The sequence below is a fragment of the Pteropus medius genome, unplaced genomic scaffold (assembly GCF_902729225.1).
Source record: "Pteropus medius unplaced genomic scaffold, Ma_sr-lr_union100, whole genome shotgun sequence".
In the NCBI taxonomy this organism is placed as follows: Eukaryota; Metazoa; Chordata; class Mammalia; order Chiroptera; family Pteropodidae; genus Pteropus; species Pteropus medius.
Window position 1 is genome coordinate 9934 of NW_024356174.1, and position 16084 is coordinate 26017.

General features: G+C 56.6%; 1 protein-coding gene across 2 annotated transcripts; it reads right to left on the minus strand.

Annotated features, from left to right (window-relative positions):
* Window positions 1–1819: 1819 nt before the first annotated feature.
* Window positions 1820–15132, minus strand: LOC120600565 (glycoprotein Xg-like). Of its 2 annotated transcripts, XM_039859973.1 has the most exons (8): window positions 14950–15132; window positions 11926–11991; window positions 11395–11439; window positions 9753–9815; window positions 6866–6907; window positions 5947–5982; window positions 4239–4355; window positions 1820–2956 (listed from the first exon to the last, which is right to left on the minus strand). In XM_039859973.1, the coding sequence occupies exons 1-8, from the start codon at window positions 15044–15046 to the stop codon at window positions 2940–2942; spliced, it is 483 nt and encodes a 160-aa protein (XP_039715907.1). In that variant the 5' UTR covers window positions 15047–15132; the 3' UTR covers window positions 1820–2939. The 2 variants fall into 2 exon arrangements, with proteins under 2 accessions (XP_039715907.1, XP_039715908.1); XM_039859974.1 differs by lacking the exon at window positions 6866–6907 and having other exon boundaries at window positions 14950–15129.
* Window positions 15133–16084: the final 952 nt, after the last annotated feature.

Sequence of the window (16084 nt, forward strand, 5' to 3'; positions counted from 1 at the left end):
ATATACAGTGAGAGAATTATCACTGAATATTAAATTTGGAACAAATTTACCATGTAGAGAAACAGGAGGACGTTCCCACGGCCCTGAACGGTTCATCCACGGTTCTGGAGCGCTCTGTTACTTCCAGAAAGCTCTCTGTTACTTCCAGCTTTATAAAGATGCAACCTCCGTGTAACATTGTATCCGTTTAAGGACGATTTGATACACGTATGCGCTGTCCACCATGTCACATAGTTGTCATTTGTTTGTTTCGTGTTGAGAACGCTTAAGATTTACCGTCTTAGCAACTTGCAAGTACATGACACAGTGTGACCGCCGTGCGGTACCTCAAACCCTGTCTGATAACTGGAGGTCTCTCCCCTTTTGCCCGCCTCCTGGCCCGGGGGACCCAAGAGTCTCCCGTTTCTGTGGGTTCAGCCTTTGCTGATGCCACGCCGGACCGAGGTGACACGGCACGTGTCCGGGAAGCACTGCTGATCGCTGACCATTCTCCCACGGCGAAGGGCATCTTCTGAACAGTTCCTGAAAGGTGGGCAGCCAGCCGCCAGCCACAGCTGTCACATGAGCACGACCTCCCGGCAGCTGGGCCGAGACCCCAGGCCCAGCACGGTTCACGCACGGGGTGGAGACAGGATGCTTGGGCGGACAGCCTGGCACGTCACCTCCGCAGGCGAGCTCAGTGTGTTCCCCGCCATTGATTTACCTCGAGGAAAAAGCACGCGCCCAAAGTGTATTCACGAACAGCGAGTGTTTTCGGCCGGCCATAACACAGTCCCCAAAGCTGGGTGGGTGACTTACATGAAAGACACGTGTTCTCTGTCTGTCCTGGGGGTTACACGGCTGAGATGAAGGTGTCATGGGGGCCACACTCCCTCTGGAGGTGACAGCGTGGGGGGTGGTCTGTCCCAGGCTTTTCCCCAGCTTTGCTGGCTCCATGGCTTATGGCTGCCTCCCTCCGATACCTACGTGATAGTTGCCCTGTGTGCATGGCCTGGTCTAACTGTCCACTCGTTTGAAGACACCTGTCCTATTGGATGAGGGCCCAGCTTTCTCCAGGGTGACCTTATCGTAACCAATTACAACTGCAAAGACCCCATTTCGCGGGAGGTCCCATCCTGCGATGTTGGGGGTCAGGGTGCCAGGTTACGACCTTGGGAGGGGAACAGGATTCTACCCATAGCAATCTATTAAATAACACGGCGTGTTTGTGTGTGTGTGAGTGTCTGTGTGTGAGTGTGTGTGTGTGAGTCTGTGTGTGTGTGTTTGTGTGTGTGTGAGTGTGTGTGTGTCTGTGTGTGAGTCTGTGTGTGTGTGTGTGTGTGAGTTGACCTACCAACTGTAGGACTCAGAACTAAATCAGCCTGAAGCTAATTCGCCCTTTCTTATGGCTGGGAAGACCTGCCCGTAGCCAGTCACCCTTGGGGGACAAAGCTGTCCTTTGTTAGTGCATAAGTGCTTGGTTTTGGTGACACCCTCAGCCTCTCTGTCCTCTTGCTGTCTGGCTGATTCTTATGGCCCATGACCCTCTAACTATATTTGTGTCACAGCATCAGAATTCATCTTGTTCCAGGTGATACTGATGAAAAACATATATATATTTTTTTTTTTCCTTTGAGGAATAGAAGGGCCCTGCTGGTTCTCAGACGTGCTCTGTGAGGAGACCGCTCAGCCGGCCACACGTGCCCAGATGACATGCAGCCGAGCCAGGAAAGCGGTTCCCGGGGCCGTGCGGAGTCCCATAGCTCCGCGGTTCGACCCCTCATCCACGGCTGCACCACAGTTTTACCTGAGGAATAAAGAAAGGAGGTGCCCAAAGCCGATTGTTTCCTTTTACCTTTATTTTAATGGATGAGCCGTCGTCGACGACAGTTACAGACAGCGAACGAATGGACCTGTTAAAACGCTTCCACTGCACCTACGTGGAGACGTGACGTGTACCTGGGGGCGTGTGCGGGGCCGTTTCGAGCAAGCGTCTCACACTCGGACGCGGACGCCGCCCGGGGGCGTGGGACTCCGTCGGTCTCCGAGGCGGGAGGCGTCACGGGACCCGAGGCTGACGCGGGAGGCGCGGCCCGAGCTCAGAGCCGACCGGGCTGCTCGACGGCCACCCTTCCCCGGGCCGTTCGCGAACGGCTGTGTCCGCGGAGCCCGGGCGCGCGGAGTCGGGATGGGGCCCCGCACGTCCCGACACACCTCCTCGTCTTTCGTCTTTCGTGCCATGTTTATAGCGAAGCCAGAAAGCGTCGTCGCCGACCGAGGGCTTCCGGTGTCCCCACCCCGCCCCTTTCCTGTCTCCCAAAGTGCGATCGAAAGAAAAAGCAAAAAGCTACTGGAACGTTTAGGCGCGTGCGGAGGCCAAGTGTTCCAGGCAGGACAGACGCAGAGAATAAAGCCAGGGAATAAACTGGCGCGTGCACGGTGCCGAAGGCCGGAAGGCGTACGCAAAGCGTCGACGGATGACATTCGTGGAGGACGTGACGTCCGCCACGCTGCTGAGCGACGCCGGTTCGAAAGACCCCAGCGGCTTCTTTCCAGCCCCAGGAGATGCTCGTTGCCCCCCCACCCCCACCCCGCAGGCTGCTGGGCCATTCTGTGGCCACTGTGCTCAGGACAAAGCCGTCGAAGTCACACACTGGCGGGTTCTTGCGCCAGGAGGTAGATTCAGGGCTCAGAACACAGTCCGAGTCTCTCTGCACAGAGCCACGACCAAAGCAGCGAGCCAGGCCAGCTCGCGAGCACCCCGGGTCCAACGACGTCGTTCTTGTCACCCAGCGGCTCGGGGATGCTCCGCGGGGCGGCTCACGGGTTCCCCACGGGAGAGAAGGCAGTTTGAGGAGGTGAGTTACGCCGAGGGACGAGGGGACGTTCCGCAGGAGTGACGCGTGGGGCTCCCGTCTGGGCCGGACGTGGCTCAGAGGGGTCGCTGGGCCCCGGGCCGCTCACACGTTCTCCGGTTCTGTGAGGAAAGATCGCGAGAGAAACGTCACAGCTGAGAGACACACACTCTGGGGCGGGTCGCAAAGCGATGTCCCCTTTTCTGTTGTTCCGACCGTTGGCTGCGTGTTAACGGTTTGGAACACCCTGCGTGAACCCAGGACCTCTCCACGCCTCAAGCGCTAAAGTCTGCGTGAACGCCTTTCGCGTGTATGGCTGTGTCGCCCGAAACCCGGCCCCCAGTTCCAATAAAACTTTATTTACAGGAACAGGGTCCAGCCTGCAGGCTGCACTTGGCCAGCGAATCATTATGGTTATCATGTTTCTCATTCTCTTCTCTTACAAACTCTCGAGCTCAGGTGTGATGGAGACCGAGCCTTGGCCGCCGGGGTGCTTGGTCAGTACCAGCCACCCACCAGCAGAGGGAGGCCACGGCACCCAGCAGCAGAGGGAGGCCACAGCACCCACCGGCAGAGGGAGGCCACGGCAGGTTTATGATTTTGAAGTTGCGTGAATTCTTTAAAGAAACAGCATCAGAAGAGTGCTCTGTTTGACAGCTCCCTGCGCCCACCACAGGGGACGTGTGGGCCCAGCCCCCCCAAACCGCAGAGCGACGCAGGCCTGGACTCAGGACCAAGCCTGGGGACACCCCGAGTTTCCAGCTGCCGTTGTGGCTGGAACACGTCGTCTGTCCCCGCCTCTGGAGAGGTCTTTAGGAAATTCACGCATGAGCAGCCAGGATGCATGCACCCAAGGATGGATAATGGGGGGTGACTATCCAAACCGGGGAGGCTGAACCATAAACCCACGGTGGCCCCCCCGAAGCGTCTCCTGAGGCCTGCAAACTAGACAGAAAGATTCACGATCCAGTGCTTTTCACTTTTCCTTTTGGGAGATGGCTGGAGATATTTCCAGGTCGACCCCAATATTCCCCCCGAGTCCCTCGTGATGAAAACGTCGCCGTAAACCAACGGAAACAAACGTGTTGGCCCAGCTAGAGCGCACCCCTCAGCCCCCGCTCATCATGCTGCAAGCGACGTTAATGATCGCAGCTCTAGGGCCGTTAAACCGAACCGTGCAGATCAGGAAACTGCTTTAAAAATGAGCGGAAGGGCGACCACATCCTGTCGAAACACGTGCATTGGTTTCTGTGAGGTTCCTCCGTGTTCCTCCCAAAGCCCGGACCCAACATCCCTTCATGATGCAAGCGGCTCCATGGCAGGGTCAGGATCCCACAAAGTGTCTTTATCACTTTATCGGGGTGTATAACCAGAGGGAGGCGAAATATTTAGAGCACAACTTGCCGTGGGTCCTAAAACAATTTCTCCTCCTGTTGCGTTGGAAATAGCTGACCGCGGCCCCCACCAGCGTGACCACCACGACCGATACAATCGGGGAGACGATCTTCGCCACCGTGTTGCCTGCAAGAGTCAAGAACAGCAAGGTCGGCTGAGGAGAGGCGGCCGGCCGGAGGGCCAGCCGCTCACCGGAAGGAAGTGCCACCGCGTGTCACCCCCCCACCCCATAGCCACAGAAAACAGGCTGAACTAAAGAGTCGGCCTCGCAGAAATGATTCTTGCTTTTTGCCCCGTGTTAAGCTGATGAGCCCCGGACGCCCAGCGCCTCCAGGGCGGAGCTTCGCTCAGCAGAGACTCCGAATGCGGTTTTTTAAAAACGCGCTCCGTGGGATGGATGCGTCCCCTTCCAGACGTGGAGTGGACTCGTGCCCCCCCAAAACGATGTCGGCCTAAAGGCACAGAGACAGCGCCGACACGTGGTCGCACGGGACATGCAGAGCCAGCGGGGCTGCGGACACAGGCGCCCGTCAGGCACCAATGTGCTTTCTTAGCGAAACTCCGTGTGAAGGGACCGGGCCACGTGCCGCGGGTGACCCAACCTCTGAGAACCAGGCTCCTGGGTGGGTTGGAGCCGCGAGACCCTGCTCCCCCATGGGACGGTGACGGGCCCCCCGCCCTCCGCCTGGCAGGCCCCGCACCCCTGCACCCCTGCACCACGCCCTCTGCCACGTGGCCCGGCAGCGTCTCCCGTCGAGAGCTGGGGCCGATTTGAGCCGGTGGCCAAGTCCCACGACCATCGTCCTGAGGCACGGTCGCCCTTTACGGCCGCTGTGACCCGCGGAGTCTAGTTACCGCGCGGCCCACCCACGTGCGTTGTCGTGTCTCCCGTCCGGCGTGAACAGCGCACGGCCTTCGACGCTCACCCCGTCTGTCCAGCCCCAGCGCCCACACCCTAATGCAGCTCCGGTCACCTCCGGGGCTGCCTCCCCGTGTCTGGCTACGAGACCCCGAATGTGCCATCCGACCACGTGTCAGAGCCGGACTTTGGTCTCGTGTTCACCCCTCCCACCTCCAGCTTCTGCCCTAGAGAACCCGAGAAGCCACAGCGTCTCCGGGGAATCAGACGCCCCGCAGACAGCGATGCTGAGACGCTGCCTGGGCACAGGCTGGACGCCACTCCGGTCCCTCGCTTTTCCCTGCATCACGGTCACCCTCCGCCTGGGCGGACCAGCTTCTCTCATCTTTAATGGAGCTGCCACTTTGCTAAGAGGCAGGGACACAAACTCCCCGCATCGCGTGAGCCAAGTCCCCAGCTGAGCTGTCCCCTGCGTTCTGTGACCCACACAGGAGCTGGCACTATACTGGGGGGTTCCTCTCAGACGGAACTTCCTTCCTCCTGTCCTTCTTGGCTTCACATGAGCACTGGTCACTGAAATGGGGGTGACGCTGCCCCCACGGCACGTCCCAGACCCCAGCTCCGCTCCGTGGCCACGAGGGGCCGTCGGCCTCAGGTCCACACTCGGCTCTCCTTCCCCGAGCCCACGGAGCTGGTCCTGCCCGGACGGCAGACGCCTTGCCCAGGATCCCCGTGCAGAGGCACGGTCCGTGTGTGCCCCGAGGCAGCGGTGGGCCCCACAGCGAGTGGCACAACCTCCACGGGCCCCGCCCGCCCCCTCGGGACGCAGAGACGGGGTGGGACGCTGGCGTCGGTTACCGTGAGGGTCGCCGTAGGTCGTGTACCCGCCTCCACCTGTCGGGGACAAGCACAGAGTCAGACAGGGATCCCGCAGGGCGTGTGGGTGCCCCACTGGGGTGGGGGGTACAGCGATCAGCACAGCACACACACGCGGGTTTCCACGGAGCTTAGCACCCGCGGGACGGACGGGGCTCAGCAGGCAGGAGGCGGGCTGTGAACACGCCCGTCATGGCGAGGAGGGTGATGGGGGCCGGGAAGGTGCTTTTACGTCCAGGGTCACTGAATATACACACATGTGCACAGAAGTGCAATGCGCACAAGCCCACGGCTACATGCACATATATGCACGCACGTGCACACACATGCAGGCACAAACACAAGCGACCACGTTTGCACATGGGAACAGACACACACGCGTTCACGCCTCCACACACATGCAATGCACACGTGCATTTTTGTGTGCGTGGTATGTACACAAACTTCGCACATATGTGTGCACGAGTACATGCATGTGTGCCGGCACATAAAATACATGTGCACGTGTATGCACACACATACGTGCACGTACAATCACAGGCATGTGCGAACAGGTGTTGGTACACCACATGCGCAAGCATATCCATGAACACATGTGCACCCATGTGTGTGTCTATGCACACAGACGCATGCGTGTGCACACATACACAGCTGTGTGTGCCCATACACACCCAGTGACACCTGTAAACGGGTCATAGTGCCTTTCAACACAGCAAGGCCTGAGCACATGCCGCATGCCACCTCCAGCCTCGGTGGCCGACGAGGACACACACGGGAAGCCCCGCGGTCAGTTAGTCAGCATGCAAGACACAGGACAAGCTCCCCGCGGCGGCCACATGGCGATTAGTTGTCCAGCGGGACACGTGCTGCTCACACGGCCTCTAAGAAAGAACTGCTTTACCATGACCATATCCGCCAGAGTTGGGTCTATAGCGCCCTCCTCCTGCGGGACAGAAACAGCATGTGAAGTGGACGTTCATGCCCAGGGACTCAGGTGAGGTCAGGCGAGGGCACCCCGGCGAGCCCAAGCCCACAGCGGGAGGCCGAACAAGGCTATACAGGCCTCGACTGTGTCCCCGTGCGAAAGCGAGGGACGGTCCCCACGAGAAAGGCCCTGCTCACGGCCTCGAGAGCACGCACACACCAGGCCACGTCGAGTGCCCGCCAGCTGACAGTGGGGTGCGACTCGGCCTGAGCGCAGCCCCCCCTTCTGTGCCCTCAGAAGAGAACGTGGCAGAGCCTGACGGAAGCGCAGCCCAAAGCATCACCTCACCCAGGGACAGAGCGGAAATGCCCACAATGCCTTGCCACGTCCGGACAGCAAGGCATGGGGAACATTTGTGATCTCCTCCTGACACAGCTCGGGGCCGACTTCGCTGGGTTCGAGGTGGAATGGTTTGGGCGGGGGTTCCTTGCATGTCGGGGGGTAAGTGAACATACCGCCTCTGTCAACAGGACGACGGGCAGTAAAGGGGCTTAATCGTGTCCCTTCAAGTTCGTATGTTGGGGTCCTCACCCCTAGGACCTCAGAACATGGCTGGATATGGAGATGGGTCTTTACAGAGGGGTGAAGGTATAACGAGGTCACCAGGGGGGCCCTGATCCCACAGGACTGTGTCCTTATGAGAAGAGGGGACGAGGACACAGACACACACAGAGGGTCCACGTGAGGACACGGGGAGGGGACGGCGTCCACACGCCCAGGACAGAGACCCGGGAGGGACCGGCCCCGCCCACAGCTGCATCTCGGACACATAAATCTCCGATGTTTCAGCCGCCCAGTTTGTCAATTTGCTACGTCAACCCGAGCACACTCAAACGATGGCTCTTCGAGAAACCTGGTCATGGAAAGCCAGCTCCAAAGACATTGCGTGAAACGTTTTTCCCCATCACTAGGACGGGGCACAGACGCAGGACACGCCCTTGCTTGGCTGTCCCCGCCCTCGGCACAGATTCCACATGAGAAGGGAACATGTCAGACACGTTCTGTCACCTGGAGGGAGGGGCCGGGAGACTCAGCCAGCTGCCGCCTGAGCCAAGCCTCAGGGCTGACCCGCTGGCTGAGTCGCAGCCTCACCCAGCCCAGCGCCACACGGCATGTTTTGTGGGAGTTTCGTCCTCAGTATCACGGACAATCCTGACAGGTGAGCTTTTATCCCCCGGGGAGCCGGTCCCCAAGTGACGAGAGACCTGAATTATTTCCCGGGCACACGTGTAGAAAGTCTCACGGCTCCCGGAGCACAGTGGGACGAGTCACGTCTCTCTAATTCGTGAATCTGGCCAAGAACAGAGGAACACGCCGTCCGAGGGTCCTGCGCGGAGGCAGAGGCCCCGCAGACGTAGGCGTGGGGGGCGAGGCGCACGTGAGCCGGGCCTTTCCCGGGCTGTACCAATGCGGGGCGTCTCCCAGCCAAACGCGCCGTGGTTCTTAAAACAAATGTCGCCTGCATGAGGGGGCATTGCATGAGCACGCAGAGGTGGAAGCAGATGGTCCTTGACCGACTCAGCCACCACCTTCCACGGGTTCTCTCGTCCTTCCTGACCTCGTGCCCCCTATGGGGACACAGTCACGGGGACGGGGCCACGCAGATGCCGACCCATGTCCAGCCCTTCGAGTGAGGACTGTCTGAGCATCAAGCTCGCCTTTATTGCATGCAACCGGGTGTAGCAACCCCCACTCCAGAGGTCAGGGAGGGAACGTGACCGCCTTCCAAGGACAGCTGCACGCCTCGGAAAAGCTCCACGCACATGCTGGTTTCAACCAAAAACCATATTCACTTTAAGACGTACAAAGCTCTTAATCAACGGCGAACAGCAAATAAGTGTCGTCAGCATCGTCATAATGCTTTGAAATCAATCCGTAGATTGATTGCTGGGCGGGGCTGTAATACGCAGCCTAGAGACCACGGCTGACCCTATATTGCTTTCTGCACGTAATGACACTGCTGTGCACGCTTCAAAGCTGCCGAGAGACTCAACCTTAAACGTCGTCATCACCAGGAAAAAAAACGTCGTCACTATGTCTTCATAGTTGCGACTATGTGACTGTCTCTTTATAGTTACAACTATGCAACCATTTTCTTTATGGTTATGACTACGTAACTATGTGTGGTTACAACCTTGTAACGATTTCGTTATAGTTTCAACTAGGTAACTACTTTATAGTTGCAACTATGTAACCATTTTTTATGGTGACGACGATGTGAGTGTTTCTTTCTAGTAGCGACTATGCGATTATTTCTTTATAGTTGCGACTATGCGATCACGTCTTTATAGTTACATGTGTCACTATTTCTTTATATTACACAGTAACTGGATTTCACTACACTTACTGGAATGGTCACTCTGCAATCTATATGACCATCCAGTGACCTACGCACAGCCGACCCCAGCAGAATGCGTGTGCGAATCCCATGTCAACAAGAATGATTCGCAGCATGTGTACCCGCCCCCCCGGGCCTGAAGCGTTTCCCTCGCCCATTGGGAAGACATGAGCTGCCTAACCGGATCCTCGGGGTGCTGGCTGCTCACTCCCGCTGAGCGTCAGTGCCCGCTGCTGCTTCCTTGCTCCTGCACGAAGGTGCGTGTGTGCAGCACCTGGGCTCCTGCCGAGCAGGTGGACGAGGAGCAGACGGCCAGGGCAGACGGGGTGCGGGAGGCCGACACCAGCAGACAGGGCGCCGGCACCCGAGCCCCCAGAGAGGGGTGGTGGTGAGGAAGGCACGTAGGAGCCCGAAAGTGCCCCCCCTGCCCCGCCCGCCACCCACGGGGACAGGCGCTGGGCGTACCGTGCGAGTTCCCGTAGCCGTCATTACTGGGGTAGTAGCCGCCTCCGCCGCCTCCGCCGCCTCCTGTGGGAGACAGGGTGAAGCTGGGGGATCCTGCAGCTGCAGAGCACGGCCTTCCAGCAGGTGTCGCCTGCGTCAGCGATGCCGGCACCACGGCCGTGCCCAACAGCCACCTCAAGGAGTGCCCCACGGGGGGCCCCTGGGGACACTCAAGGGGCCACCCCAAGTCACGGGTCCCCCATGGGAAGAGTCGCATTGAGCTGGAGCCCCGCAGGAAATTCTGTGCCTTCAGGGACCACGCCTCTAACCCTTCTAGAATAAAATCACAGAGCTCAAGAGACGGGACAGGCCCCGTGGCGTGTCACACGCCGAGCCAGCCCCGTGCGCCTGTCTCCCAGCAGCCTGCACTTTTATTCACCTGCAAAGATTCTTTGCAGCTTTTCACAGTCCAAGTACAGAGAGAAAGTTATGTTTAAAGTAGTACATATGTATATACATGTGTGTGTAAGGACATATATATGTATATAGACAAATATATATATAAAGGCATATACAGAATATGTGAAGGTACATATTTATGGATACAAAGATGTACATCCATAAATAGAGGTATATAAAGGTATATAAAATATACAAATGTATACACGCATATTTAAAGATGTACATAAGTGCATACAAAAAAGTGTATATAGACTCATGTAAAATGTATCATAATATATACAGATATGTACGTATATAAACACATGCATATATACATACATATATATAAAAGTATATAAATAGCAACATACAACACAAATATACACAAACCTGTATAAAGGCGTATACCTGCATAATTTTATAAAAGTATATATACATACACATATAAATATACACAGACATCTATAAAGGTATATGTATATAGATAAAGGTATATATACATCAATATAAAGATACAATGAAAACATACATTTATAAAAAACTGTACATACACAAATAAAGATACGTTTGTATATATGTTAAAGGTATGGAAATAAGTATCAAGATATGTTATTGCCTAGATACATGTGTATAAACCTTACATGCTTTACTTAATATTATTTGCATAATGTTGCTTATAATTAAATATGAACCTATGGAAGGTACATACATATGTATGTGTAAACCCATAGAAACACAAATGTACACGTATATACTCACAGAAGGACATATATGAAGGTAGACATACAGAAGTGTATAGAGAGACTAGATCTTAATTGTTCTACCAAAAAAAGAATTTGTAACTATGTGATGCGATGCAGGTGTCACCTCACAGTGAGATATTTACATGTATCGAATGAACACTTTGTGCACCTTAAACTTACGCAATGTTATGTGGCAGTTGCAGCTCACGAGAAATATTAGATTTTAGAAAAAAGATATAAGACATAGCTATGTCAAGGTGTATACACACACACACCTGTAAAGACAAGTATGCACACACGTGTGTATAAAGGTGTGTATTTCAGTGTGTGTATAAAGGTGTGTGTTCACACATGGACACACATACATGCGCAGACGTTCACAGAGAGACAGCCATCACTTTTCAGTGGCATCTCAGCCACTGCCTGAGCGTGTACTGGGGACCGTGGCCCCTCCACCCCCCAGAGGAGCCCGCACGTACCTGCCGGCTGCCTGGGCCTGGGCGGGTAGCGGCCATCATCGTAACCTGTCGGGTAAAGCAGAGAGAACAAGCTGACGGTGCCCACAGGGGAGGAGGCTGGGGCCGGTCACAACGGGGAAGCAAAGACACAGTGGTAGTCACCAAACAGTCACGGGGAACAGAGTCAGTAACACTGTAACAACCCCCTGCGGTGCCAGGAAGGGGCTGAGGTTCGTCGGGGTCACTGCTGTGCACCTGACACAAATATAATATTGCTCGTCAGCTATACTTAAAAAAAAACAAACAAACAAACCGAGCACGACACCCACACGAAAGCAGGTGACCAAGGACGAAGATGCGCCTTCCCGGAGAGGAACAGAAAATGTGTTTGGGGTGTGGTGCATTTTAAGGGGAGCTCACTGTCGCCATCCCCTGCTCCGGGGGGTGGCAGGGAGCCGACCCCTTACAGGAGAACCTGCGCCGGGAGGGAACTTCGAGATGGCACGCTGAGCCCCGCGCGCCTGTGGGACACCCGGCGTCCAGCCGCCCTACCTCCTCCGCTGTCCGAAATCCCGGGCTGCGGGCGCGGGGCTGGTGGCTTCGGCCTCGGGTAGATATCTGTAGGGAAATCGCACCGCGATTTTAGGGAAACGGAGTCCGCCCCACAAAGAACACCCACACACACGACGATGTAACGGCTTGGGCACGTCCGCCGGCCACGACGTCCGTGAAACTGCTTGTTCTGTTAAAAACGGGCTACTGAGAAGCTGTGAATATAAAGCTTCATAAAAAAAGAAAAAAAAGAAAAAAAAAAAGACCAGACGTTCATCCTGGCGCCCAGACTCCCTCTCCCCCCGCCTGGTTCGTCCAGCAAGAGGCTCAGGGACCCCCTGAAATTCACAGTGAGGACGCGCGACTGTCCACATCAGGTCTCCGGGGTGACCGCAAAGGCGAGGACCGTGCCCCGCAGCCGGGCACAGCACCCGGGCAGACGCGTCGCACGTGTGGACGGCGTCTTATAGTTTCCGTGACGCCGGGCAGGTCCACGGCTTTCGCCACCAGGACCTCTGCCTGTCCCTCAAGCTCAGCACAGCTTCCGTCCCCAGGGCCTTCGCCCAGGACGCCCCTCCCGCCCGGACCCCGGCCCCGCTGCACACTCCTGGCGACCTGACAGCCTAGCTGTCACCTGCCGAACATCTCGTCCCTCTCACATCCGATCTCATGACCTTTGTACCTAACGAAACGGCTGGAGTTAGGTGAGCAAGGTGAGCCCTTTACCCAGCGTCCGGGCCCCAGTGGCTGGACATGGCACGTGTTTCTGCAGAGACTTTATATTCCATTGACCTGGCCCTTGGGACCTGGCAGGAGCCCGTCAGAGAATGAACGACTTTAATTCTCGGAAAATCCCAGGAATTCTATGCTCTAAGTCCTTCTTCAGGACGGGCACCTCGGCAAACAGAGTCTTCCAACGTGTTTAAGGTATGGAACTGGGGGCGTTTATGGCGTCTTGGGGGCAGCAGGAAGCATGCTCGGTCTGTCACCGCTGCCCTACTCAGTGACCGTCCGCCCCTGGCCACAGCCGGCGCCTCAACTGGCTAGACTTCCTGGGGGACCCGCTGCGCTTCAGAGCCAGACCTTGTGCTCAAAATCCTTCTCCGACAGGCCGAGGACACGGGCATCATCCAAATCTGGACACGGAGCACACGTTGCTCAGAAGGCGTTCCGAGGCCAGGCCGCCTCGTCCTCCCGTGGGACCTCCTCGTGGTTCTGAAGTTTGTCCCCAACTTCCCAAGGAAACCGAGCATCGAAATACAGTGTCTTTCCAAACTGGACGCCGTTCAGAGGGTAGGAACGGATAGGCTGGTGGGTTTAGGGAGCGTCACCGAAGCTGACCACTGCTCCTGTGCGAGGTTTCCGGGGCGGCCGTAACAGAGTGCCCGGCCCGGGCGGCTTAAACCACTCAGATACATTGTGTCACAGCCTGGAGCTTGAGGTCTGAGATGCAGCTGTGGGCAGGGCCGGTCCCTCCCGGGGCCTCTCTCCTGGGCGTGTGGACGCCGTCCCCTCCCCGTGTCCCCACGTGCTCGTCCCTCTGTGTGTGTCTGTGTCCTCAGGGGTCCTGTGGGGTCAGGGCCACACTGGAGTAGGACCAGACAGTGGCGAGCGTGGTCCTAGGCCCCTCCGTGTGTACTTCTAAGACAGGGGACCACCAGCTTCGTGTCCCCCGCCCCCCGGCCACCCTAAAGAGACTTCCTCCTGCAGAGCGGCCGTCTACAAACCCACCAGCTGTCTAGCAAGCCACCGAGGGGCGGGACCTTGGAGAGAGACAGGGCGGAAACGTGTAGAACATTCCGTCTGCAGGGTCTGTCTGAACGCTGGTTATGCACGGCAGGCTTCCTCGTTCGGCGGAATGTTCCAGGACCCCCCACACTCAAGAGATACCGGTGCCCGTGAGTGAGTTCTAAGGAGCTCAGAGTCTCGTCCGCTGGCTGTGGCACCTCCCCTGCGTCAGACACGAATGTGGCCTTTCGTGAGGCACCCGCCCCTGCCGGTCTGAGCAAAGTGTGGAAACAAACCGGGGGCTTCGTCTTCTGCCCTGTGGATCGCACAAGCAGCTGGGGAGCGGGGTCCCACACGGGCACCCCGCGCGCCTGGGCGGTCAGATCCCTGGGGCGTGCGGCCGCCCCCGAGCGAGCCAGTCGGCCCGTTCCCTGTCCTGTGATGCGAACCCCGCCTCCAGAATGTCCCTACCCCTCGCCCTCCAATTTCAGACGCATGAAAGAAACTGCAAATGTCATTGGAGGGAGCATGCGACACCTCGCGACCCGGCCTCGTCGTCGGTTCGGCTGAGAGAAACGTAAGGTCTCGGAAACCTCCTCTGCGGGCTGGGACGGGGGCACGTCGGCGAAGCATGGAAGACGAGAGAGGGGGAGGAACTCGGAAGGCGACCTCGCTGTCCCCTGCCGGTCAGCTGGGGCTGCTTCTCAGGTAGGGAACGGCGTCCAGGACCGAGTCGTCACTCCGAGTGACCCCGCACGGCAGAACAGGCCTGCGGGAAGCTTCCGGAAGCCCCGACTCGACGTGGCCGGCCGCACGCCGCTCCGCTGGTCACCGTGTAGCTTCTCCGACTTTTTGCGTTATGCACTTTGCTTCGGACTTTCCACCAAAGGCCAATGCGACCCCCCACCCCCCCATACACACGCACCTCCTTTTTTTCCCCCCGTAAAGAAATCCCTGTGAGCAGCGTCTGCCCTGTTTTTCAAACAATGGAAAAACTGGGGACCAGTGACCTAAAACGCACGATGCGCTGGCCTCTGTCACACGGAAGGGCTGGTTATTTGGAAGAACTGCAAAGCGTGTGTCCTTGGCACAATAACCCATCGAGACAGAGCACCTCGCCCCCGTCCCCGACCTCGACCCTGGCAGGCTCTGCACTTTCTGAGTGTGAGAGCAACAGGGGACAGAATCTACTGGACCCGCCCGGCAGTGACGTCTGTGAGGCGAAAACCGGTCAATAAAACGCAAGCGTGGCCCACCCCGCGGGGAGGGAAGGGGCTGAGTGCGGGGCACCCTTACTTCCGCTGTCGGGGTTTCCGGGCTCCGGCTGATGGGGTTTCAGCTTCGGGTACAGACCTGTGGGGAAGGAGACGCTGAGTTTAGATGAGAAAACCATCTTCCCGTTAGAAGCAGCCTGTAAAGCACACTCGTCCCCAGACCGTCGGCTTTACAGTTTACAAATGGACAGTGCTGTGGCTCACCCGCCTCCGGCTAAAAATCACTGGAAGATGCATGTCAAAACCTAAAGAGCACACACACGTGCACACACACGCATGCACACACATGCACGCACGCACACAGACATGTATGCACACACGCTATCACAGACATGCAATACCATTTACACAGATATGCACACATGCACACACATGTCACCACACATGCACACACGACACACACCTACAGACATGCATGCACATCAAGACACAGACAGACATGCACACACATGCACACGCATTGGCCATGCACACATGCAGACATGCATGCACACACATGCACACAGAGACATGGCATGCGCACACATGTAATACATGTATGTGACGCATATGTATCAAGACATGTATGTATATTAGTCATGAGACATGTATATAGACATAGACAAGATATTAGTGTATAAAAGATGTATTATATACAGATATGCATTATTATCAAGAGACATGTATGTACACATGGCAAAATATACATGAGGCGCTATTACGTAATAATAATAAAGATATGTATGCACACATGCACATGACACATCGGCACGACAAGCAAGACACACAGACATGCATGCACACACAGACATGCATGTGCACATGCACACACATGTACGCACACACACACAGACATGCACACACACATATGCACACACGCACACAGACACACACACAAGTGTCATTTTTATTCCCAGAAGCCACTGTCATGGCAAGAACGTGGTAGAGCTGCCTGCATGCTGGTGGCTGGTGACCCCAGAGGGAAACACAGGGAAAACTAAACTCCTTTTTGTCCCGAAACTCACGTATCATCGGTGCTGACGTCGGTCATCGAGCCGGTCATTCCACACGACGTGTTATCGAGCCCCGGGTCCCCACGCCTATGACAAACTCGCTGGCTTCCTACACTTTTAACTACTGCCAGGCTAAATGAATATACTACGCTTGCAAATTAAAAC